At 42.2% G+C, this 25,365-nt stretch overlaps 2 protein-coding genes across 6 annotated transcripts in view; both read left to right on the top strand.

Annotated features, from left to right (window-relative positions):
- The window catches only part of CCDC57 (coiled-coil domain containing 57), a 33,884-nt gene extending 28,243 nt beyond the window's left edge, over positions 1–5,641 (top strand). For 4 of the 5 annotated variants that reach the window (XM_058422937.1, XM_040081826.1, XM_040081825.1 and 1 more), the window contains one exon: positions 4,105–5,641. In XM_058422937.1, the coding sequence (XP_058278920.1) occupies positions 4,105–4,325 (221 nt within the window). In that variant the 3' untranslated portion in view covers positions 4,326–5,641. The remainder of the gene's footprint in view (positions 1–4,104) is intronic. The other variant, XM_040081829.2, reaches the window with a different exon arrangement.
- A 2,630-nt stretch (positions 5,642–8,271) lies between these two features.
- FASN (fatty acid synthase) overlaps positions 8,272–25,365 on the top strand; it is a 42,717-nt gene continuing 25,623 nt past the window's right edge. Inside the window, exons 1-11 of the mRNA XM_040082063.1 lie at positions 8,272–8,441; positions 14,255–14,401; positions 15,165–15,317; positions 16,868–17,041; positions 18,727–18,927; positions 19,351–19,473; positions 19,959–20,074; positions 20,314–20,448; positions 22,813–23,272; positions 23,631–23,818; positions 24,652–24,841. Of these exons, the coding sequence (XP_039937997.1) occupies positions 14,275–14,401; positions 15,165–15,317; positions 16,868–17,041; positions 18,727–18,927; positions 19,351–19,473; positions 19,959–20,074; positions 20,314–20,448; positions 22,813–23,272; positions 23,631–23,818; positions 24,652–24,841 (1,867 nt within the window). The 5' untranslated portion in view covers positions 8,272–8,441; positions 14,255–14,274. The remainder of the gene's footprint in view (positions 8,442–14,254; positions 14,402–15,164; positions 15,318–16,867; positions 17,042–18,726; positions 18,928–19,350; positions 19,474–19,958; positions 20,075–20,313; positions 20,449–22,812; positions 23,273–23,630; positions 23,819–24,651; positions 24,842–25,365) is intronic.

Here is a 25,365-nt window from a genome sequence, read left to right as displayed (position 1 = left end):
ATGCAAGTTAGTTTGCTTATTAGTTTTTTTTTTCCAAGTTCAGCTCTGTCCAAATTGATAACACCAAAAGATGTGTTTGGTGGAAATTTTTGGTTAAACAGAGAACTGTAGCTTGAAAATTTTTTTTTGGAACCCATTGAACAGTTTCATTTTTTTCATGTGACATGTACAAAACAGCCTACTGGCACACAAAATGGTTGGCATGTCAGGTAAGCCCTGCAATTTGCTGTATTTCCAACATAATTACACAATACAATGACTAAATGTGTTTTGAAGAGTTAATGACTACACCTTTATTACTGAAGTGGACTGTTATATACTTTATTCATTTCACCATCAAATTCAGACCTTGTGTAAGCTTCCAAGCAAGTCAAAAAGCTATGAGATATTTTAATTTTCTCACTCCTTACTACACATGCTAATTTTCAGTTTACTGTAGATATTAGATGGATTCATAGCTTGTATGTTAATTCTGCAGATAAGTAGAAGGAAGGTGGTTAGAAGGCCCATAGGTCCCTTCTACAGGTATTTTTATTGTTCTGTATTACTGAAAGAAAAAGAATCTCCTAGACACAGACAGGTAGAAACCATGATGATATTGAAAAGCTACATAGGATGCATAGACTGTACAATTAAGAAATACACCTCTGTATTTCTTTACTTTTTAAATGTTCTGGCCCAGAGGTTCAGAGCAAGCAAAGATTTGACTGATGATCCACATCATATGTACCTTGAATGCTGATGACAAGCCACCCTCAAAGGAAAGTAGAGCTTTTTTTTTTTAGAGTAGATGTTAGGCAGGAGGAGAAGCTCTGTAAAACCTTTAGAAAATGGAAATTTATTTTCTTCTATTTATCTTGATAAACTGACTATTTGCTATGGAATATACTTACTAGATTTTCAGTGGGGAAAAAAGCAAACCACCTATTGAAGTTCAGCTGTAATACTGGATTTAGCATGAAGCCAGTACTGTGAAGGGTGCTGTGTTGTAGTGTGTGAAAAGTTCCTTATCAGCTCCAATCAGCTATCCGTGGGTCAGCAGAGGCTGGGGTCAGTGCAGGCGGAATAAGGGTGTAAGGCAAGCTGTGTCCCCGCTAATCATTTGACTTTTACATATTTAGCGTAGATGAAAGTTTGTATTTTCACGTCCTACTATACATTTTTTATGTAATGTAATGTAATGTAAAGAAACCCCACTGCCACTAGTACTCAGAACTGTGTCCTGGGTTTAATAACTTGGATTTACATTATAGCCTAACAGAGAACAGAAGTGAGCTGCTTTGCTTCAAGTAGTAAATCAAAAAAGTAACTTTTTTGATTTACTACTTGAGCTTAGATATGGGAGTGTCTTGTACTGTAATTCTCACTGTAACTTGCAAAGCTCTGTCGTCTGAAATTCCACACTTCATGGATCACAAGTTACCTTAAGTGTTTCCACACTAGACAGAATTTCAACAGCTTTGACATCACTGACAGTTCTAAGAGCAATCCATGTGAGTAAAAAGCTGGCCAGAGAAAGAACCTGGTAAAATATTAACAAACAGAAACAGTGGTCTGGCTCTGGCATCATTGCAGCTCCAATCAGAGAAAGAGTCCTGATCTCTTTTCTGCGTTACATAAAACTTCATCTTTGAAGTGTTTCACAAATATTAGCTAATGCCCTGGCTACATTTTCTTCATTTCTATGTTCTTCTGAATAGGAACTTGTTTGAGTTGGTGCTCTTTCAGAAACACTTTTAGCCATAAGCAAACATCTAGTGACAAATTTCTTAAATGAAACTTCCATCTGAGGAAATTTCAGTTTGCCTATACAACATGTTTACATATGTCTCTTTCATCCTGAAAAAAAAAAAATCTCTGAATGTTCATTTCTGACTGAAGTTAACACACATCAAATAGAAGATATGTTAAGCATTTCAATACAATAAACATTTAGTTCCATTTTCAAGAGCAGTTTAGATGCTTAGCTATGATCTCGCTAGCTCTGGTTGCCATGGACCAAGTAAGTTGCAGGCTTGTGAATTTGGTGTGTTTTTTTCACTGGTGTGCAAACCAAGCTACTGCATTTAAATAGTATTTCTAATTCTGGGGTATTAATTCAACTTTTCCTAATTTTTAGAACTAATCTTACAAGTTGGTTGGTTTTAAATTTCTGTGTTAGTACACATTTTTGACAGTCCAGAACTTAAAAATAGCCATGTAGAACGCTTGCGTTCTGTGGTGTTGTTCCAAATAACTAAGTAGCTGTTACTAGTTACAACTATAGTTTCTCTACTAATGGCAGGAGGCAAGCATATAGAAGTCTTCACAGGAAGGGATGCCTTGGTGCTTGGTTACTTTGCCTTTGGAATGATGCAATTAGGGCCTCCCATATTAATTTCTGAAAGTCATCCCCTTGGGTGAATCCAAAAGGGCCCTTGAAAACTAAGTGAGTATTTAAAAAAACAGACTGCCTGTAAGCAGTGTTAACTGTGTGCTGCTGGTCTGTGGATCTGCTCATTCTTGTTATTTAGACCACAAACAAGAAGTAGTATTATATTGCTGCTGTTCCTGTTCAGGAAAGTAATATTTGAAGCAATACCTTTCAGACACTGTTGCCTGCACTTTTCTAAGTGGCTGATGTTGTGAAATTCTGCTTTCTTAACTGTCAGAGGTATTCTGGTGATAGAGGTAATCTAATGATTAAAGTCCATTTCCCAGGCAGGAAAAGACATTCAACAATCTTCATGGGCTCAAGCGTGCTCTTCTATACCTTCTACATCTGTAGGAAACCACTAGGTGGCAAACTGGACAACAGGATGTCATATCCACAGCGCAAGAGTCCACTGAGCTTTTGTCGCCTGGGATTCTCTGCACTGAATCAGCCACCAAGCTGATTCAGTGCAGAGATCACACACACAAGTGAACAGCTGGTTCAAGCTAAGCCTGTGTATAAAAAATATTTTGAAAAATGTCATATTTTGACACTAGCCACAGTGTCATGCTTTGCACAGAGTTGTAAACCGTCAATCGATCAAGTCATTCCATAATTCAGGAACATGTATTTCCTTTGACGCAGAATTTTGTTCAGACTTTCTGCGATGTTCAGTTGACTTTGAAAATTTACCTGACTTTGAAAATTTACTTGGTCTTTGTCAATTTGTGCACCTTTTAGTCTTGCTGTGATTAAGTAGTATCTGGGAGTGCAGCCTATGATGCTTATAAAATTGAGCTAGTACAGAATACTGTAGTGTGTGTTATCGGAGGTTTATTATGACTACTTCTGCTGTCCACTTTGGCTCTCGATAGAAAATCTGAAGTTAAAGTCTCAATGCCTTGAAAAATAAGGGTTAAGTGGCTGGAGCCAAACACCTGTAAATATTACCTATAGTTTACAGTGAATAATGTGATTGAACAGTTCTACTTATCTTACTTAAAGAAACCTATGATAAGACTGAAGTTCAGTTAGTTGGAGACAATAGTTTTTGGAGAATTATGTGAGAACTGCAAGAGAGACTCTGACTGATATTAGCAGTCCCACTGCTTCCCAAACAAGTATGTTGCTTTTTGAGTTAGTCCTTTCTAGAAAGACAGATATTTTAGACAACAAAACCAAAGATTTACATACTAAATGCTTTCCTAAGCATAGAGAAGATTGAAAAAAGACCCAAAAGATAATGGTAGTAATGCAGCTTTGTCTGAGCCTTTTATATCGTACATATCCGAACAGTTTTTCTCACAACTGAGAGAAGGGTAAACTTGTAAAATATGATGTTTTAAAACAGCTGAACAGATAGGTAGTGCTTGACTTGAACTGTTACACCGACCTTCCAGCTGTTGTCCTCTCTTAAGCAGTCTGATGCTAATGGAGAATGAACATGTACAGATGAATTGAGGATTGAGCAGAAGACACTTTGTTATACTATGAATATGGCAAGCCTTAATGGACTTTTCTTGGCCTCCTACGTACAGAAATGGTCCTGGTAATATATGATTTTGACAATGTGGCACTATGGCAGCAATATATTTAGAGGAAAAGAGTAAACAAGATCTCTTAAATTATCCAATCTCATAACTGAATACAAACATAACTACAAAGTATTTTTCTGTCTGTTTCTTGAGCAGCAGAGTTTGAAGTTGTACGTTCAATCAAGCAATATGAAGAATCTCAGCAAAATGTCAAAGCCAAGGACAAACTTGAAACATCAGCTGAAGATTTGACAATCCGAGGAACAAGGCTGGAAGTTCAGCAGAAGTTAAAATCCAGGAGTTTATCTTATCATCTATTAAAACCAAAAATCCCTTCTAGCATGGCAAAAATCCGCAATTATAATATTAAAGACTGATTTCTATGTTGACAGCATGTCGTAGGTCCGCACTTGCTATTAACTTACTTTGACATCTCTATATTAGGTCTAATTATCAGCCTCAGTTTTGTATGTTAGGTTGAGATATTTGCAGCCAGAAGTGAGAACAAATACCCTGCCTCATACACTGAAGCCTAAAATAAAGGGTTAATCTGTGTACATGATGAGATTACAGTCTTCACTGTTAATACCGATTTATTTTAATTATATATGTTAAGATTTTCTTGCATCATGGATTTAGAAATGCCCAGTTAATACACAGGTAAAGCCTTGTGCCTTCAGGCAGGGCTTGCAGGACTTTAGCAGGTATTTTGTTGAGAAACTGTAGATGTGATTTAAGCTTAGAAGTGGGATGCCTCAACCTACTTGTCTTCTTCTAATTAACAATGCAACCGTTAATCCTGTGCAGCTATCTTTCTACTTGAAAGAAAGGGGTTTAAAAACATTACATCTGAGTCAATATTATTTCTTATTTTCTGTAGCTCTTTCCATTCGTTCAGAGAGCATGAAAGAGTATAAAATTAAATTTCTACTGTCACACCAGTGATTGTATTTTCCCTTGACAAGAGATTGTACAGACTTTAAAGCAGTGAGAAAAACTGCTACCATGTTAGAATCGTATGCTTAGAATAATACAGACATGTCGTAAGAAGTAAGTCTTAAAACAGGTGAAACTGAAAGAAAATTTGAATGAGTTGTGATGTAACAAAGGATATCTCTGTAATAATGAACATGCCAGGACACTAATACAAGTAATCAGTGTATTTCTGTAGCAGTTCCAGTAATGTTGAGCTGTCCTGGGATATTACAGAGATTAACTTTCCTATAAGTAAAGGAAATGCACATGAAAAATTTAAAAAAAAAAAAAAAAATTAATTGTGGGAATGGTCAAGCACTGGAACAGATTGCCCAGATGGGTTATGGAGTCTGTCTATGGAGATACTCAAAACCCAACTGGACATGGGCCTGGCCAGACTGTTCCAGCTGACACTGGAGTTGAAGGCTTGGACTAGGTGATGTCAAGAGGTACCTTCCAATCTAAGAGATTCTGTGATTCTGCAGGTGGTATCATTGAAGTGAATAATAGGTTGCTGCTAAACATATAAAATCTAAAAAGGACACTCACTTACCCATGAGTGTCTTTTTTTTCTGGAGCTTTTTTAATATATATATGCTTTCCTGATACTCTTTGCAAAGAGTGCTCTCTTCAGTACGTTATCAATAATGTGATAGTAATCAGTTTGAGAATTTGAATAATTATTCTGTACTACCCACTGAAAATACTTTGCTTTAGTGCAAAGGTGCAGTGATATTATAATCAGATGCTAAATCTGCAATATATTTCCTATGTTACTAAGCCAATATAAGGCCAGAGAGATCTTCTGAGCTTATTTCTAAATATTTTCATTACTTGAAGGTTCTGTCATTTGATTCAACACTGTTCATGAGCCACGACAACATGATGCACTCCCTTGAACCAGGCCCTGAATGAGCTCTTTCTGTAGCACAAAGCATAGTGGCTTCTAACAAGTACAGGAATTTTGGCCCAGATCATACCAGTTAAAGCACGCACTGGTTATTTCTAGAACTCAATGTGCAAATTCCAGATTTTATAATAGCGGTAGATCATCCTGAAAATTTTTTTGTTGTTTCCATGATTAATACTTACCTACGGAGATGCACAGTAGTTTGGTGGTATGAGATTCTGTGCATGTGTTAAAAGCAGTGTAAAAGAGCAGTTTATTCCGTGATATTTGTAATACTGCATCTGAACCTGGAAAACATTTCTCTTTATTCCTTACACCATGGGTGTAAGCTGATGGGCTGCAGACTTCAGAAATGCCTTTGTGTAGGTTTGTATGCAGGTTTCTATGGCCTTTTTTTGTTTGCTTATTTGAGGGTTTCCTGTTTGGTTGGTGTGTTTTTGTTTTTGTTGTTGTTTTTGGTTGTTTGGTTTGGTTTTTTTGGTTTTTTTGGTGGTGGTGGTGGTTCTTTGGTGTGGTGTCCCACTTACTCCCCCTCCCTTGTCACTTGGCATGCCTGTTCATGCAGACCTCTTGCCAGTAATGCAGCTTTAATTTATTCAGTTTCCCTGAGAAACAGGTTTTCTTAAGTCAACTGTAGGTAAGGAAAAATGATAGCTGGGTTGTTTCATTTTATTTTACTTATGGTAGGAAAAAAAAAAAAAAGAAAGTAGTTCAGTTGTTTTACATTTGTTTCAGAGTACTTCTAAGAACATAGCATGAAAGTTTGAAAATTAACAAAATATGCATAATAAATAATAGGAACATACTGCTTTTATCCTGTGTGGGGAGGTTGTGTTAAGGATGTACTAAGTACAGCAGGAAAATTCTCATTTATTTCTCTTATGACCAAAATATTTAACAAATTGGGCACTGATTTCTAAGAACCAGATTAGAAGAGTGGCAGCAAGGTACTACTGTGGATACTATTGAATTGTACAAAGAAAGGAACGCCTATAGAGAAGAGAATTCAGGCAGATCAGTGAGTACTGAAAAGGTAAAAGAGGACATTATTTATCATTGTCCTTATCAAAGGGTTAAAAACCTATTATGTTTAGGAACATACAGAAAAAGGCAAAAGGTCTGCCCCGAGAAGGTCGGAATGGAGCTGTACTGCCAAGCGGCAGTGCAAGCGCTACCCATGAGTGGGTCCTCTGCCCAGAGCCAGTTCAAAGTCATGAACGAGAGACAAGGCGAGGGACTTTCTTTCGTCTCTGTTTGCAAGCCCACATTTGCCGACCGAAAGTGTTTGGGTTTGGGTTTTTTGGTTTTGGTTGTTTGTTTGTTTGTTTGTTTGTTTTGGCGGGGGGGTGTTTTTGTTTTATTTCGTTTTGGGGTGTTTTTTTTGGCGGCGGGGTTTGTTTTTTGTTTCGGAGTGGCAGTCGCAGGCCATACAGAAGAAAAATCAGCTTCTTTACTCTTCGGGTTTAACTGAAGGAGTGCCAGTTACAGGGAAAAGTGGATGAAAGGTGCCCAACGCAGAGCGATCCGCCCCGTTCCGTCGGTGGGAAGGGGGGCGTAGCAGGGGCACGGCGGGGAGGGAACCTCTGGCGCCCGCCCCCCCCCTTCCCCCCCGCCCGCCCCCGGACTCGCTCTGCTGCCTCAGTCAGGGCGGCGCGACGGGCCTGGGCACGGGGCAGCGCATCCCTGGCCGGCGTGCCTGCTGCCCTGTGGTAACCCCGGGACCGCGCTTCGCCGGGGTGAACGACCGCCGCCGCCGGAGAGCGACGGGTGCTGCTCGCTCTGCCGGCGGCCCCAGCCACCCCTCAGCCGTCACCACATCGCCTTATCGCTTAGCAACACCGCACGGGCCCGGCGATTGGCGGGGTCGCGCCCCCGCCCACGTGCTCCCGCCTCTCTATTGGGTGCCGTCCCGGGATTGCGCGTCCAGCGCCGCGTCCCTTGTCTTTGTGCGCCGCGGGCGCGCGCGGGCGCTGCGCGATCCGACCGCGCTTGGACCGGCGCTCCGCGTCAGTCGCCGAGCCACGGTGCCGGCACGGCATGGCCGTATGCCCAACAGTGTACCTACCCGCGGGGAGGTGGGAGAGGGACACGAAAAGGTTCGCGCTCACGAGGGGTCGGCGCTGCCTCGTCCCCGGCCAGGCCAGCCCAAAGCCAGGCACGCCCGCAACGCCTGACCTTCCAGGGCCTCCAGTACGGGGCGGGGCGCGAGAGCTTGGCCCGGTGCCGCGGGCAAGGGGACCCGCCTGTGTCCGCCCCGGCCTGGCCAGGGCCCCCTCCTCCCGTGAAGCGGCTCCGGCGGGCAGGGGTTGGCATCACCCCGGCTCTGACCGGGGCGGCCCTGCCCCGGCTCTCATTGGACTGCGGCGAGGCGTAAACTGTCAGCCCATGTGGCGTGGCCGCCGGAGGTGGCGACTGCTTAAATAGCGGTGGGAGCTAGAGGGAGATAGTGAGGAGAGCGCGGAGTATCGGCCGTGCGCAGCTCGGCAGCAGCCGCCGCAGCGTCCACCCGCAGCGCCCGCCCCGCAGCATCCCGATCCCGCACTATCCCGATCCCGCACTGAGCTGACGACACAGTCTTGCCGACACGAAGCCGCCCACAGCTGTGCAGGTATCGGCGGGTGCGGCGGGTCAGGAAAGTGGCAGCTTCTGCTCCGGGCTCCGCGGGCCGCTGTGCCTCGGAGAGAGGGTAGGCTCCATCTTGCCCTCTACGCCGGGTGGGCGATGAGGGTCCGCGGCCTCGGTCCGCGCGACCGGAAGGTTCTGCTCCCCGGCCCTGGGGTTGCCGCGCCCTGTTGCTGCGGGCCGCTCTCCCGTGGCCCCGCGCGGTCGTTCCCAGGAGAGTCCCCCACATCAGCGGCTGGTTACCGCGCCGCAGCTTCCCACTCCGCCCGCCCGGCAAGGTGGTGCTGGCGCTCGGCCATCTTGGCGGCGGGCGGGGACTGTGCCGCCGCCACAGCCGCGAGCCCTCGCCGCCGGGCCGAGCGGGATCGGGGACGCGGCCGGGCCCCGCTGCCCGCAGTCGGCTGCGCGAGGGGCCGCGCACGCCGCGGGGCTGGGCGCCCTCGGCGGCCTCGCGCTGCAGCAGTTCGGGCGTCGAGCGCCGCACTTCCTCGGGTGGGCGCCGGAGCTGGACGGGCCTCTCTGCCCGGGCCGCGGGGCGACGGCGCTGCGCTCTCCACGCCGTCCCGGGTTCGCGCGGAGGCACGGTCGTGGCAGGCTGAAGAAGAAGCTTATACGAGAGGAGATCGGCTCTCGATATTGGGAAGGGAGACTCGCCAATAGCTTCTGGGAATTTATCTGAAAAAACGTGCCGTGTATGCTGCTAAACTGTTTTTTCCCGCTTCGGTATAAACCAACGGACCAAACTAAATAGCCCGGTGATCATACACCGGTGTGGATTTGGTGATGCGATTCTGTTAGCAACGTGATCATCTTCTCTCTTTGGCTGTTTTTGCACCTGTTTGGTTCTTATTCCACATTCCTTCCCTGGCATACGGCCCTGTAAGATACTGAATGTATATTTTCCTAGCTAAAAGCTTTATTTGTATGCCTGAATTTAAACAGGCAGTATTGAGGCTGTGTAAATTAACTTGCATACTCCATCAGACCACCTTTGGGGGCTTTGGAGCATGCCCTGTCTTAAAAAATGGGAGAAGAAGCCTCAAGCCACATGAGCAAAAGGATTCACCTTTTCCTGCAGCCTTTATCCTTTCCTGCAGCCTTTATCCATCTTGAAACAAAGTGAAAAGAATAGTACCTTGTGAAAGGCTGCATTTAGTGGGTGAATTCAGAGAATGAGGGCAGTTATGAACAGATATTTTACAAACATGGTATAGTCATGCTTGGGACTTAGATTTTTATACAGGTAACTCCTGACCACTTGGAAATCAACCAAGCTGTGTTGATTCCAAGAGTGAAGTCTAACTTACTTTTTTTTCTCCAGTAACAGCTTTGAATCAGATTGTGTTTCTCACTAAGTAGTGTGTTTTAAATATAAACATACTCTACTATTTTTCATTTGTATTGTGGTCAACAGGACAAATACTTACCTGAAACAGAGGCATTTGAAAGGTATTTGTTAAATTGAGTCTGTAACATATAAATTGATGGTAGCCAAATGCTTTCAAAAGAATGAAAGCCAGACTGTTTGCCTCTATTCTGTGAGGGGGTTTTTGGAGGCAGGCATTATAGCTTTTCATAAGTGTGGTTTCTGTGTAAGGACAGTTTTTTATTAAAAAATTTAGAAATGATAGCCAGAGATTAGAAAGCCTGGGTTGTGATGTAATCATACTGAAAACCAAAGAACACAGTCCTTTTGTCAATGTCTGTGCTGAAGAAAGCTGTGGAGGAGTCATGAGTTTTTTGGGGGTTTTTTTGTTTGTTTGTAGTTTGGGGTTTTTTTGTTTTGGTTTGGTTTTTTGTTTTGTTTTGTTTGGTTTTTGTTTTTTTACAATAATGAGAGTTCCAGAAAAGGTGGAGATTTGGACTGCCTGGAAACAATAGCAGAACTGACTTTAAGGATTCTGCCCTACCATGATGACAGCTATCAAAATAACAGTGAAATAAATATTTTGATCCTGTCTAGGAAAAGGAAATGTGCATCATCAGGCAAAACAAGATTTGGGTTTTATTTGTCATTTCTTTGCAAACTGCTGTTTCTCCTTCCCTCTCCCCTTCCTTTCTTCACCAAACCCTAGGTGAACAAGTTACAACATAATAAGTTTATGTTCAGTGGTTGGCAAGTCAGGTATGAACAGGCAAAGGCATCAGATTTTACCTTCACTTTGTTTGTTTGTTTATTTGTTTGGAGGTTTTGGGTTTGGATTTTTTTGCTTTTCTTTCCTTTTATAAGCTTATATGCTTAATGGTCAGAGGGTTACTTCTATAGGGGAACAGTAGATAAAAGTTGTACAGCTGCCAGGGATGGTGGAAAATGTTGGTTAATATATTTTTGATTAATTTTTGGTGCCAAATTAGTGAGAGACCGAAAAAAATGTTTTAAATGCAATAGCGAACAGTATTTCAACTTAAGAGTAGCTTTGATACCAGAAGGGATTGTTAGTTATGGCTAGTCACAAACTGAATGAGTCAGCAACACAGTAGAATTGCTGAAAAATATTGTGTCAATCCAGTGAGATGGTTGTTTAGGCTTAACTGAGGTGTCTACTGCACTGATACTTCGGCAGAGGGAGGGAAGGTTGGCTGTGGTATGGTTGCTCTCTACTCAATTAAAAACACGAGCTGTCTGAGGAAAATTTGCACAACTCAATTTATACAAAAGCATGGGATAAACTGAAGAAGAAGGATGTTAGATGCCTGGCTGGATTCAGAAAATACAGCCTTAAGAAAGAGAAGACTCTTGTTTGTCCCTCTTTATCTTTGTCTCCTGATTTGACCTGTTGCTTTTGAACACTTTAGTCATCAGAGGTAGTAGGAGTAGTCTGTTTGTATGTTTGCAGTAGTCCAATCTCCTTTAAAACATGTATAAATAAATGTTCTTTCTTGACCTGTGCTATGCCCTATACTTGATAATCAGTATACTGTGTTACTATGCGTAGTAAAAAAATGCTGTAGGGAAAACAAGTCTCTAGTAAAGTAAAATAATAATGCAATACACCATTTGGGGTCAAAGTCAATCAACTTTAAAATCATTTACCTCCTTCCTATCTGTCAAGGAGGACCAAAAACATTATTGGTAGCTGTAACAACTGCTGTAATCACTGTTTAATCAGGGATAGCTTAATATTAATGACTTTTCTTCTGACCACTCTTGTTTTCCAATAGCAGATCCTCTCTGCTGTCTGCTGCTTAATCCATAATTTGTATCTTATCTTAGATGTATGGATTTGGAGCTCTTTGTGGCAAGTCTAAATCTTTCTGGTTCTTTGTGTATTAAAATATTTTAATTTGTGGCTTTTCTTACCCAAGTTAAAAAGATCTTCTTGGCTCTTGTTCTTCTGATTTTGATTACTGCAGCATCTTTTTCTCCACCTTTGACATAGTCTTGCTCAACTACATTCATAACAAGTAGGCAAAAAATGTTTTGTTGATGAATTTCATTACTTCACTGTCTGAAAGGAATGTTTCGTCAATTGGTTGTACCTGGATAGAGTTTTTCTGATGCTCCGGGGAAAGAGATGTGCGATGGGAAGGAGCGCTCCCAGAAGTCATATTTCAGTCCCCTGAAATAGAGATTATATTTCTCTCCCTAGAGATCATCACCCAAAGATCTGAGGTATAAAATGGAGTCATACTTAAATTTTCATTTTCATGTCTCATATCTTAAGCTTAAATAGTAAACTTTGTGCACAAGATCTCTTTCCCTGCCCCAGCACAGAGATTCTGAAAGTGTAGTAGAGTTGTGGCCTTTGGTTTTTACAGATACGGTGGTGAGGCCAGTAATAAAACTGACTTACTAGTTCTGTGTAAGTGGAAAAACTGAGAGGTTTCTCTTGAGCACTGAGTGGACTGGCCTTATTACTACCAACTTAAGTTTTGCAGACTAGTTTCTCAGTACGGTCCTTGCTCAATTTGGCCCTTAGTGTTTCCTTTTTTAAATGAACAAAAGTGGAATAGACCTTCTGTTGTTTGGGTGTTTAGCACAAGACCTAGAAATCTAGGATGTCCTTTTGGGAGCACTTCTGCTTCTGCTCCCAGAAGGGATGGACTGGGTGAAGTAATCATCTCTTCTGCTTCAGTGTTACGTGTTGCATAATTCCACAGTTACTCCACAGATCTGAATCAAGATTACTGCTGTAGGAGAGAAAGGTGAAAGAAATCAGGCAGCCTCTGTGGTGTTATGTTCTGGCAGAGCTACACCTCAGCTGTGCAGAGGGCTCTGCTTTCCTTCTGCACACCCCAGCAACCTCATGCACTTATGGAAAGTGCCACTTTGCCTGAGCAATGTAGTGTGTGGATGGAGGAGGGGCCTGTTTCTTGCTCAAAAGCATCAAGAGGTCCCGAAAGAGACTGCAAAACAATACCCAAATGAAACATCTCGGGTTGGAAAAACGGCCACTAAGCACTCGTCAGAGAGTACCAATTAGTGCTGTATTTTGGAAATGATCAAGCACCAGCAGCACTTAAGCAATGGGCCTGCATGCCACTGTGTAGTGTAATACCTTATGGAAGTCAAACTTCAGCTCTTTCGTAACAAACCTTTTCCTTCAAAGTTATTAAGACAGACTTGTAGTTGTTTGAATGCCTAGTTTTCTTTGTGTTTTTTACTTGTTTATAGTCCCACACATTAAAGAATACTTTGCTCATACTTACCAGAAGGATTATTTAAGGGAGTACTGTGAATGCTTACTATCTCTTTGGTTCCTACAGCCGTACTTTTATTTATTTTCATATTAAAAAACTCCCACCATATATGTGGGAATTCCCCCTACTCCTTTAACTTGTCTACTTAGGATCTAAAATTATAATTTTAATTCAACTGAAACATCAAGTTAACTTGCCTTGTCTCTACTTAGCTCTTATATATTTTTTCTGTAATAGAAGATAAAGGAGTTTAGTATACGAGCTATCATTTGGTGCTGTGTTCTGATACAGGTGTCCTGCCATGCTATGTTATGCAGCATGTTGCTCTCTTATTGGTATTTGAGATTGGGGTCTTGAATGCAAATTTCTTGGGACAACAGCTGAAGTTTTTCTTCCTGTCTGGATTCCAGATCTGTTCTGCCAAAGCATGTCTTAAAACACCACCTTCTATCAGGTGTAGTCAGTTCTACATTCCCAGTTATTTAAACCTGTGGCACTGCAGGGTCCAGTTAGGAAACACTTTAGATGTAACACTTATTTCTTTGGCTTTGACTTTTTAAATTATGCTAAATTGGAGGGGGGGCTGGTGGTCTAGGGTTGTGTTGTTTATGAGGGGGGGTGATTTTGTGCAGTCTTCTAACTTTGTTTAAAGTTTCTTCTTTTTCATGTATAACAAATCTTTTGATTATTGATTCTTAAGTTAGTATTTAACTTTGGAATGACTGTAGAACTTGTTTGGCTACCTGTTAGGTTTGACTTGTAATTATGTATTTTACTATGTGTATTTCATAATTTCTCCACCCACCTCTGCTCCAGCATGTTAATCTTTCTTCTCTGCTCACTTCACAGAGGCTCTGCATTTAGTAGAGGTAGATGTACTCATTTTCTGGTTGTCATATAGAAACTGGTGATTATCAGAGTCAAATGCTCCTTTAGGATCTTTTTTTTTTTCATCCTTATCAACCCCATGGTTCTTACAGTCTATTTAATTCGTTGGGATTTTTTTTTTTTTTTTTTTAATAGTAGAGACTCCATGGGCTGTTCCTGTGTGGGTGTTCCTGCAAATACGCTTGTTTGTCACAACATGTCAGGGAGACAAGACATATATACTTTGCTCTGTGTGAAATCTTACTAGCCATACTGCTTTGTGGATCTCAGCAACAGGGAGAAGTTAAGAGATGGAGGACGTGGTGATTGCAGGCATAGCAGGAAGGCTGCCAGAATCTGAGAACTTGCAAGAGTTTTGGGACAACCTGCTTAATGGAGTTGATATGGTCACAGAGGATGATCGGAGGTGGAAACCAGGTGAGTGCTTATTGTCCCTCCTTTTGGAGCCTTGAGTTCTGAGTGTTTTAGAGGAGTTATCCTATGATCAAAATCCTGCCAGACCTGAATTAACTTCTGATAAATCATCAAGAATTCAGTAACTGAATATTTTTACGGTCTCATGCAATCCACTTCATAACGTTGTATCCTGTGCGGTAGCAGCTTATAAATAATATGTAGCTTACTTTCAAATAAAGGAACATTCTGACAGAGCAGCTAGACAACATTAATCCTGTACTTGCTCCTGATAGCTGTGAGAGTAAGCTGTGACATTTTTCTGCGTTCAAAAGTAGCACAGGGATTCCAGTCCTGTGGTTTATGACTTTTTACAATGTTCCTTTTTTGTCTGATTGTCCTTTTGAAGTGTTTGGCACATGTCTACCTAACTCAAGCTGGTGATTTGCAGAAGTCAAAAGCAGCTTTTGTTTTCCTTCTAACTGACTGGAACCACCATTTAAACTATATGTGCTTCGTGCAACTTGCCAAAGCAAAAATGTTCAAACTAGATGTCTTTTGCTGCTATATCCAGGAGATCCTAAAAATTACAATTGTTTTTGCTAATGCAGCATTCTCATTCCCAGATGAAGTAGATACTCATGCAGGCCTCTAGGTACTGCACAGGGGATTGAGGTTTCATGTGTAGTTGAAAATCATCTGTGGTCATTCTGTACTGTGTGTCTCAGCTTGTAGTTGCTTCGCTGTTGAGGTATTTTGGGACTCAGTGTCAAATTTTTCTTCACAGGAATTTATGGGCTGCCCAAGAGAAATGGAAAGCTCAAGGACATAAGCAAATTTGATGCATCTTTTTTTGGGGTTCACCCCAAACAAGCTAATACAATGGATCCTCAACTTCGTTTGCTGTTGGAAGTTTCTTATGAGGCTATTTTGGATGGAGGTAAGTGGATGAATGACCGAAGAAGGAGAACTAAACTGTATTGTCTTTGTGTAACAGGTGCAGACATGCACCTGTGTGATGAGAATTCTAACAAGGGAAAGCCATCACATTAGAGAGGAGATCCAAGACATGGTATGGAGGTTACCGTATCCCTGTGTAAGGGTTAGAATAAAGCTGTTGTCTCTGGAATGCAAACAAGGAAATCAGTCCTGGCTGCTAGCAAATCTGTACCTACATCATATGGTACAACCAGTATGACAGAATCACTTCAACAGTCAACAGTTCTGGAGCTTTTCTATGTTCTGCTCTACCCTAATATTCCATAATAAATTCTTTGTAAGAGGAAAAGAGGGATGACTTGATTAGAATTCTCATCCACAGTCTGAAAGAATGACAGATGGCCTGATATATTCCTGTCTGTTGGCTGGATTATTGGAAAACCTGTAGCATTTGACCTTTTTCTATAGAAGGTTTTCCTAGGAAGTGTGCTTTCAGAAGTAGGAGCCTCTCTCTTCTATCACTGCCAGTGTTTTGAGATTTTGAGTTACTTATCCGCTGAGCCAAGAAGTTTATTCTTCATGTTAATCAGTTTCATGTCAGAACATAAGCACATGAGGAAAAGGTTGGAACCATCTCACTAGTACTGACTAGTTACAAACTGAAGGAAGGCAAATTTAGGTTAGATATGAGGAAAAATTTCTTTACTGTCAGGGTCGTGAGGTATTGGAACAGGTTGTCCAGGGAGGCTGTGGATGCCCCCAACCCCGAGGCAATTCAAGGCCAGGTTGGTAAGGTCTTGAGCAGTCTGATCTAGTGTAAGATGTCCCTGCCTATGGCAGTGGGGGTTGGAACTAGATCTTTTAAGATCCCTTCTAACACTTAAGGTTCTCTGATTCTGTGGCTTACTGAAATGAACTTCCCTTCTCTGCTTCTGAGCCTCCATCTGGAGACTGAATATTCTTTTTGTCTCCAGGATGCCTGAAGCTCAGAGAATAAACAGAGGAGATTTCTGACAGTTGACCTTGCTATGAGGTTTTTTTAGAGCAGAATTGTTTCTTGTTCAGGTTGTTGGCTATTTTTGTACTTAGGAATTCTCATTTGTGTTTTGTACTCCAGATCTGGGCTGGTGATAGATATTGATGCACTCACATGACATTTCACGTGCTGTGATTTTTCTCCCATTCAGTCTGCTCCTTTTCTCTGTACTGGAAGTCAGCTGTTAGCTTCTCCTGTCAGCATTTGTACTTTTCGTAGACCATGCACGTTTTTGCACAAGACTCTAGCAATGCCCAGCTAGGCTGAAAACTTTTGTCAGGGAACAGTATATTCTGGCCAAAAGCCAATACCAAACTTCTGACAGACTCTGAAGTAAGACCTGTAAGGTCCACAGTTGAAACAGTTAAAAGGTTCGTAAAGGTAAGGGAACAATGCTACAGGCCTGCCAGAAAGGGACAATAAATAGTTTTTGGTGATCTAGTGCCAGTGTATCTGGTATCTCTCCAGTTTGCCCCTCATTTTGTTTACTGTAATCTACCTTCCAATCCCCGTAGGTATTAATCCAGGCACCCTCCGTGGCACAGACACAGGTGTATGGGTTGGTGCCAGTGGGTCAGAAGCTGCTGAAGCCCTTAGCCAAGATCCAGAAGAGCTTGTGGGATACAGTATGACTGGCTGTCAGCGTGCTATGCTTGCCAACAGGGTTTCCTACTTCTTTGACTTGAAAGGTAAGCGCCCCCCAAACCTATTGATGCTGATCAGCAGTTGCAATTTCAGCATGATTGTACCACAGTTGCTGTAGAGGACTGGGATGAATATTATGGCACACACCCCTTTTGGAAAGAGAAAATAGCATGTTGTCTTGGTTGGAAAGACAGCTGTTTGCTAGGGAGGGGCAGGGCCTCCCTCAGAATGGAGAATTCAAATCTCCTCCCTCCAGATTATTATAATTTAGAAAATTAAAGGGGCTTTCAGGCAGAGATACAGGGATAGGAATAACAGTTCTTTACTAGTACGTATAGTAAGGCAAACAAACAACAACTACGGCATTAATAATAAATAGAACCATGAACCTCGAGGGCCTTTGTTTGACAAAGCTCGGGGCAGTCTGATCTCAGTGCCCCTGCAGGATTCTGAGAGCACCAAGCTGGAACCGTGGAAAATCCCAGGCTGGTGGGTGAGATATATCAGAAGCTCTGCGGTGGTAGCTGGAACGGCAGGGATGTCCCGGCAGGGCAGGACAGTGCAGGGCCAGAGAGTAGCAGAAAGCCTCAAAGCAGTGCCGACAAAACAGCAGCGGCGAGATGCGGCTGACCCAGCTCCAGCGGAGCAGGAGGAGGCGAGCTCAGAGTTCTGGAGTAGATTTCCCAGGACCGGACTTGGCGGTGACCGCGACCTCCTCACGCAACAAGCAGCAGCCTGGCCGTCCTTTCTCAGATGCTGAGAGCAAGAGCCAGAAGCTACACCCATCCCTGTCCTTCACCTGCTCCAAAACTCGTGTTATCTCTAGTCGGAGAGAAACTCCCAGAGACCCAAAGAAATGTAGCAAGGTGCTGCAGCTCCTCTCCTTTGGCCCCTTTGTTCTGCTAAAGTACCTATAAATACCAAGTAGTTAGTTTCCTAGCAACTTACGGGAAATTCTATAAGTGAAAAAGAAATCTAACCCCCAACACATGTAACTATTCTAAGGAAGCATATGAGAAGTAAAAATATGTATAGTGACTATATGATGGGACTCTTTGTAAGGCTTTATAACTCAGCTGCTGCTGTTGGACATAGCTTGTGTTTATTTGAAAGATGGTGATGTCAGAAAGCCTTTATATAAAGGCCTCAGACCTTTCTGGCCTTTAAAAGGCTGCTATTTGGTATCAAGATGTGAAGTCGGCTGTACCAGAGATAAACTGCTACTGACTGTAGCAGTTGGCTTTATTTTGAGTAAAGTGAAAGAAGTACGTGAGCCACGGAAATGTTGTGATTGAAGGCATGGGTATGATTCAATCCATGTATGGTATTGAAAGGAATGGAGAGATGGAAATTGATGTGGATTGCAGCAGAGAACAGAGATAATGGCAAGGACAGCAGCATCAAAAAGGGCAAGGGATTTTTCTTAATGAGAATGGGTAATTAGGTGAAACTTGCCTGTAAAGCTGTGTTTTCTTTTTGATGGAAAGACAGAATTTTTTAAAATGCCCTTAAAGCAAATCTGTTCACAATTTTTCCCATTTTCCTCATGCTTTACCTTGTAAGCAGGCAGAGGTGGTGATTGTAGCCTCCCATTGCATCGGGTTTATCTGCTAGGTTCTGAAGCAACTCTTATTTAACGTTGGTTTTAATATGTCTCTTGTAATTGCGTTCTGTAGTCTTTGGAGAAGAATCTAGGAAATAAAGGTTGTTTTTCCTTATGTTTCTTAAGGACCAAGCCTAACTGTTGACACAGCCTGCTCATCTAGTCTCATCGCTCTGGAAAACGCTTATAAGGCAATTCGTCATGGGCGGTGCAGTGCAGCCCTAGTAGGAGGGGTCAACCTCTTGCTGAAACCCAACACATCTGTGCAGTTCATGAAACTGGGTATGCTTAGTCCTGATGGTGCCTGTAAGGCTTTTGATATTTCAGGTAAGGCAGTAGAAAAGCTTATGTTGTATGAGAGTAACTTTCTGTACAGTCTGTGACCTACTCTTTAAATACAGCGAAGAGCTACCCTTGTAGTTGTTCCAAGGTGCACTGTATGGGGCATACCCTGTGCCTGATCTATGTTGCATCCTCCATTTAACCTGGAAAACTAACTGTGGGGAAAAAATAGCTACCGTATGGTTTGTCCCTCTGGGGAGAAAAATTAGCTGTGTCTTGATGGAAAATTTCTCTTGTCATTTGTGATGAGCACTGTGTCTTTCTAGGTCATGACATTTTTCTTTAAAATAAATAGATATGTCAAATCCTCAAATCAGTCTATTGTAAGGGGCAATCTTACTGCATGGTGTTCGGCAACATTTTACAAAGCAGAGCAGAAGTCGTGACTCATTCTCTTTCTGCTCTCAGGAAATGGATATTGTCGCTCTGAAGCTGCTGTTGTTGTTCTTTTGACCAAGAGATCTATGGCTAAGAGGATCTATGCTACGATAGTCAATGCTGGAGTGAACACTGATGGCTTTAAGGAGCAAGGTAGGTCTTGAGCTGCTGAAAAATGAGGTACCTACAGAACTGTTCCGTCTAGAGTCTTTGCCATAAAAAAGGGTCTGTTGTAGGGTTCTTTAGATGTGTGAATTTTTTTTGTGTTTGAAGATTTTTTTTCATTTTCTGGTTTTGGTAATAGCAAAGTTCAGGACCCTGTTTTGGAAGTGGCAGTTTGTACTGAAGTAACAGCGATGTTCTCTTGCTAGCTTAGCATTTCTCACGATCTAGTATTCTGTTAACCAGTATCTTTCCACCCTGGTCTAACTCATTGCTTTCAGTTAATTTCTGGTTCCTCTGCTCTTCTTACAAAGAGCCTAAGAGTTTGGTGCTAAGGACACGGTGAAAAGGTCTTTCTTTAGTTTAGATTGGTTTTTGGGGAGGGATCTGGCAGCCCAAAGCAAATGAAAGGATGCTAAAATCAGAACAGGAAGCATCTGATAGAAGAGCGGAATTGATGGCAATTTTGATCCTAGGTGTGACATTCCCATCTGGAGAGATGCAGGAGCAGTTGGTCAGATCTTTGTACAGGGAAAGTGGTGTGAAACCTGAAGAAGTGGAATATATTGAAGCTCATGGAACAGGCACCAAGGTCAGCACGGTCCCTTAGGGACTGACTGTTTTCTTCCCTTGCATCACTTGCCACGCTTTTCTGTTAAATTATTCTTTGTCTTCCCAAAGTGAAATCCTTTTGCCTTCTACCAATTAGTAGAATATGTTCTGCTTCTCTACTTTTGGACTTTGCCCAAACACCATAGTCTTTCAGATTTCTCATTTGGGGTGTGTTTTGGAAGTGCTAGCTAATAGCCATTCTGATTCTCTTCATACTAGGTTGGAGATCCACAGGAAGTAAATAGCATTACAGGTATCTTCTGTGAGTGCAAGCGGGAACCACTGTTGATTGGATCTACCAAGTCAAATATGGGTCATCCAGAGCCTGCCTCAGGGCTTGCTGCATTAGCCAAGGTAACAGGGGGCTTGAGAAGGAAAATTTGGGATGGTGGGTAAAGCCAGTGTGTTGGGGTTGGTTGGTTTGTTTGGTTGGTTTAGGGAAAATCTGCATTGATTCAGGGTAAAATGTTCACTGATAATAATAAAAACTGAGGTATTTCTCATTAGCTACTTGTTTCACATGTGAGTACTTTTAAAAGCTCAGGTGGCTATTCTGCAAACCACCAAATGTTCAGGTGGCCCTCTGCTGCATGCACACACTTCAGTTCCCTCTTCCTACTGAATTCTGTAGGAGCATAGCTCTGCTCAGAATGAAGGCTTCAGGATCCTTTTGTTGATCCTTATTGATTACTTTGGTAATTCTTACACTGGACCTTCCAGCAGAACTCTGCTGCAAGTCATTTGGGTTTGAGGCACATACCCATAGAGGGATTTAGATGTTTAAAGTAGTTGACAGTGACCAAAGATGAGAGGCAGTGTGGACTTTCGGTGCCAAAAGAGCAGCTGATCCTTCTGGCTTTCTGTCAGGGATGTATCATCTCTTCCTCTTCTCTCTTAGGGTGGCAAGACGCCGGGTGAGTTCTCTGGGATGAGGCTACCAGCATGAATAACTATCTGTCTTAGCAACCAGCTTGCTAACTACTGCCGTAGGCAGACAGTCATCTATTGGCTCTGGCTGCTAAACTGCTTAGCAGAGAGCTAGCTAATGTTCACACTTGCTTATAAGCCTATTATCACAGAACCCTGCAAACCAAAGTCACATACACTGCCACTGCTAGAATTTTAGACTCTTCAGAGTGGTTACTTGTGGCCCAAATACGACTTACTGTGAATGGTCTTACCTGCATGGCGATAGCAGCGTCCATCTCTCTGTAGAGAAAACTTGAGGGTTTTTTTAGTGCCTTTATCTCTGACTGACATGTTCTTCTTAGAAGGACTGGTAGCTTAGTCATAAAATAAGCTTCTCAGTTCATATTGTGTTTTATACCAAACAGTTTGTTTAGTGTGGTTCTGTGGTCTGTCAGGACAGGATCATAACTTTGAGGTACTGTTGGCCTCCACTTCTACACCAAACCCTGTGTAAGAAACACAGTAACTGTCTCAGGATGTTATGTAAATGTTTTCTTCTGGAATTCCATAAAATGCTTGCTGTGTGAGGTGTCAGGAAATTAGATCTTGAAAATATCATATTTCAGACTTCAGGAGAATCGACTAATTATATAGATATGTGGGAATGAAACTAAGGCTTGCCAAGGCCTCTTCAGTCAAATTCTGGTAGGGAAGGGAAAACTCAGCTGCCTCTTTGAATTACTCAGCCTGTCTAATCACTTGCTTTGCAGCCAAGACAAAGCTTTTCGGTGGCACTGGTGGTATGCTCACTGTACTGTGCTCTCAAACCTAGGTAAAAAAAACCAAGGCAAACTTAAAGTACAATCTCTATCATTGTAAAGCAACAGTGCATTCAAAGTGCACAGTATTGTAGGGGTAGGACAATATGCATGAAAATACTTAGACTACAGCTTTAAACGTGTTGACTGTGAGTTGAAGTTGTATATTTATACTGGTTGTTCTCCCAGGTAAGCTGCCATGTCTGATAATCAACTTGAAAGAGCAGCTCTCAAGATAGTATATCTCTCTGACCATTCTGGGGTGATGAAGGAGTTGTCAAACATACAGAGCACACTGTTTGAAGCTGACCTTGTCGTCTGCAATTTGCTGGGCTTGTTCCACAGATGAATGTGGGCTTGGTGTGATGAGTTGTGTGTAGAGAGAAGCTACTGAGAGAAGGAAGCTCTTGCCTTTTTTGGCACAGTTATTTTGTTCCTCACACTGTATACTGCCCAGTCTGCTGTTTCTGCTTTTTTGAATGAAGAAGACAACAAACAGGTGTAAAACCGCAAGTGGCCTTCTTTACCAGTGTTTCAGCTTGATTGTTTTGCAGCAAAGCAAGAATAGAAGCATTTTGTTGTTATAAGGAAGAGGATTTGTGACTGTGTGCGACTGGGGAGGGATGAAGTAGAGTGTGATAAAGAGATGGGATCTGAAAGGGGAAAAAGATAACGTGATAGTCTTAGTGTACCTAGGCTGCTTTTCCAGCAAGACTGCTTGGCTTGCCAGTTAGAAAGAGACTGGAAGCTGGAGTTTATGCCACTAAGCTCGACTTCCCTGCTGACTTCCTGCATGGTCTTAAAATTTGCCTAGGCGATGCAGTTGCTATCTCAGTAACATCAATAATGCTCTTCTCTGAAGTGTCCCATTATCCAAATATAGAGAACTGCTTCAGAATGTACTACGTGATCATTTGTAGTAAAATAGTAACAACAAAAGAATGTGTGTCATGAGACAATGTGGAGCAGAGAACACTGTTTTTTCTTTCAGGTCATTCTCTCTCTGGAACATGGGCTGTGGGCTCCAAATCTTCATTTCAATACCCCAAATCCAGATATTCCTGCCTTACAAGATGGCTCTCTGGAGGTAGTTTGTAAACCAACACCAGTGAAAGGTGGCCTTATCGGTATCAACTCTTTTGGCTTCGGAGGTGCTAACGCTCATGTCATTCTGAGGCCAAATAAGAATAAATGCCAGCCTCTGGAGACTTGTAACATGCCAAGGCTGGTTCAAATTTCTGGCAGAACCCAGGAAGCTGTGGAAACACTAATTGAAGAGAGCAGGAAACATGGAGGATGCAGCCCATTTGTAAGCCTGCTCAGTGATATCTCTGCAGTTCCTGTGTCCTCCATGCCCTACAGGGGCTACACACTGGTTGGCACTGAAAGTGACATAAAAGAGGTTCAGCAAGTTCAAGCAGCTGGTAGACCACTCTGGTACATATGCTCAGGTAGGTGTGCAGCATTGAGTCCAGGCTTTTCCATTCCTCTTTAGATCTGGGGCTGGAGCAATTGTATCCTGTGCTCTAATGATATTTTACAGTGTAGCCTGAGAAAATACTTTGCAACTCTGTGACATGTCTAGGAGTCTTGTGGTCTCTGTATTGTATCAAAACCTTCCAACTTAACTGTCTTCTGATTATAGCAAAGTCCAGCAAAATAAAAAGCAGTGCCTAATTTCGAGTATGTAAGAAATGTACAGTGTTCTGCTCTTAGTTAGAATTCTTTAACTGCCAGAGGAAGTGTGTTGTGTCTACTCCTGTTTCAGAGTATTATTAAAAGCTTACTTTCTCCTTGCCTATCCTGCAGGCATGGGAACACAGTGGAAAGGCATGGGCCTGAGCCTTATGAAGTTGGATCTCTTTCGCCAGTCTATACTGTGTTCAGATGAGGCTTTGAAGAACACAGGCCTGAAGGTCTCAGACCTGTTGCTGCAAGCAAATGAGAACACTTTTGATGACACTGTTCATGCATTTGTTGGACTAGCTGCTATTCAGGCAAGACTCAAAGGGCTAGTAGAGAGGGGTCATGGACTCAGTCCACATAAGTGCCTTCTGCTAATGTGTCCGGTTGGTTGGTAACACTTTATACTGATTAATGGGAGCTTGTTTTGTGTAATCAGTGAGTAGCAGCTGTTGGAACAATCTCTCTGGGAGGAGGGAGTATATTGTGCCTTTGTTTTGGGCTTTGCCACTTACAAGTACATAACAAACTTTTTGGTAGAGACATTTTTGGCCTCACTGCTTTTTTTCTTACAAGATGTTTGGACTAATACTGGTCTGAACTGATTTGCATGCCTATTTGTGTGTATATGTGGCACAGTTTCTTCATTTAAGAGATTTAGGAATATCCTTAAGTTTTAGGCAAATATTTCTATCAAGGAGCAAGGCTCCATTTAATGTCTTCTAAAATGTGCTCTGCAAATGAACTAAGTCAAGCTGAATGAAGCCTCTTCATGATTCTAAGTGTCAATGTGGGGTTTATAATTTCTTAATAAACTAGAGGCCAGGCTTTTAAAGTTGTCTGCAAAGCTGGTCTTGCATCTTACTTTGTACAGGCGCATTTTTGGCAGCCTCATGTTGTTGGAAATACTTTCTTAATGGAACATCACATTGCGAAAAGGCCCAGACAATACTGGGGCTGCATGATGATTCTTGGGATTGCTTTGAAAGGAGGATGGAGCTGTAGTTGTGGGGGAAGAAAAAAAGTGGCTAGGCCAAGAATGTCTGTAACCAAAAAGCTTATTATGTACTTGCTACTGCTGTGTTCCTTTGAGGCCTGATACCTGCTTACTCTGGCATGGAATCAATAACCTTACTTCTGTTTGCAGATTGCTCAGATTGATATGCTGAGGGCTGCAGGTCTGCAACCCGATGGAATTTTGGGCCACTCAGTGGGAGAACTAGCTTGTGGCTATGCAGACAACTCCTTAAGTCGTGAAGAAGCCATTCTTGCTGCTTATTGGCGGGGACGATGTGTTAAAGAGGCCAAATTGCCTCCCGGAGGAATGGCTGCTGTTGGTAGGTACACCCTTAGCATAAGAGTGATACAGGAAAGTGCATCTGTTCTCTGTTGTATGCCATTGGGATAAAATTAGTCTCTGAAACTATCATGTCTGTAAAATCTTGGCCACTGTTGCCTCTTCTTTGTTTTCTTCTGATGTAGAGCAGATTATTAAATATTTAAGTGAATAAAATGGCAGTGATCTGTGTCCTGGAATATATCAGGATTTTGGTAACCATCCAAAATTTAAATGGAAATGAAGGGATTTATTGTCAGGTAGCCAATGACAGGCCTGATAAATAATCACCTTGAAACAAGGTGAAAATGTAAAACCCCGAGTTTTTTGACTCTTGATAGATATATCATACACACACAGATGTGTGTGTATATATATATATAAAAAAATATATATGTGTATATATATATGTATATAAAATGGGTTTTTTTGCTTTGTTTTGGTTTTTTTGGATTTTTTTTGCTGGTTGGTTTTGGGTTTTTTGTTTGTTTTGTTTTTGTAATTTTCTTCAAATGGAGACTTCTG

Source organism: Hirundo rustica, chromosome 18 (genome assembly GCF_015227805.2).
Source record: "Hirundo rustica isolate bHirRus1 chromosome 18, bHirRus1.pri.v3, whole genome shotgun sequence".
In the NCBI taxonomy this organism is placed as follows: domain Eukaryota; kingdom Metazoa; phylum Chordata; class Aves; order Passeriformes; family Hirundinidae; genus Hirundo; species Hirundo rustica.
Note: the sequence above shows the minus strand (reverse complement) of the source record. Positions and strands in the feature narration are given on the sequence as shown.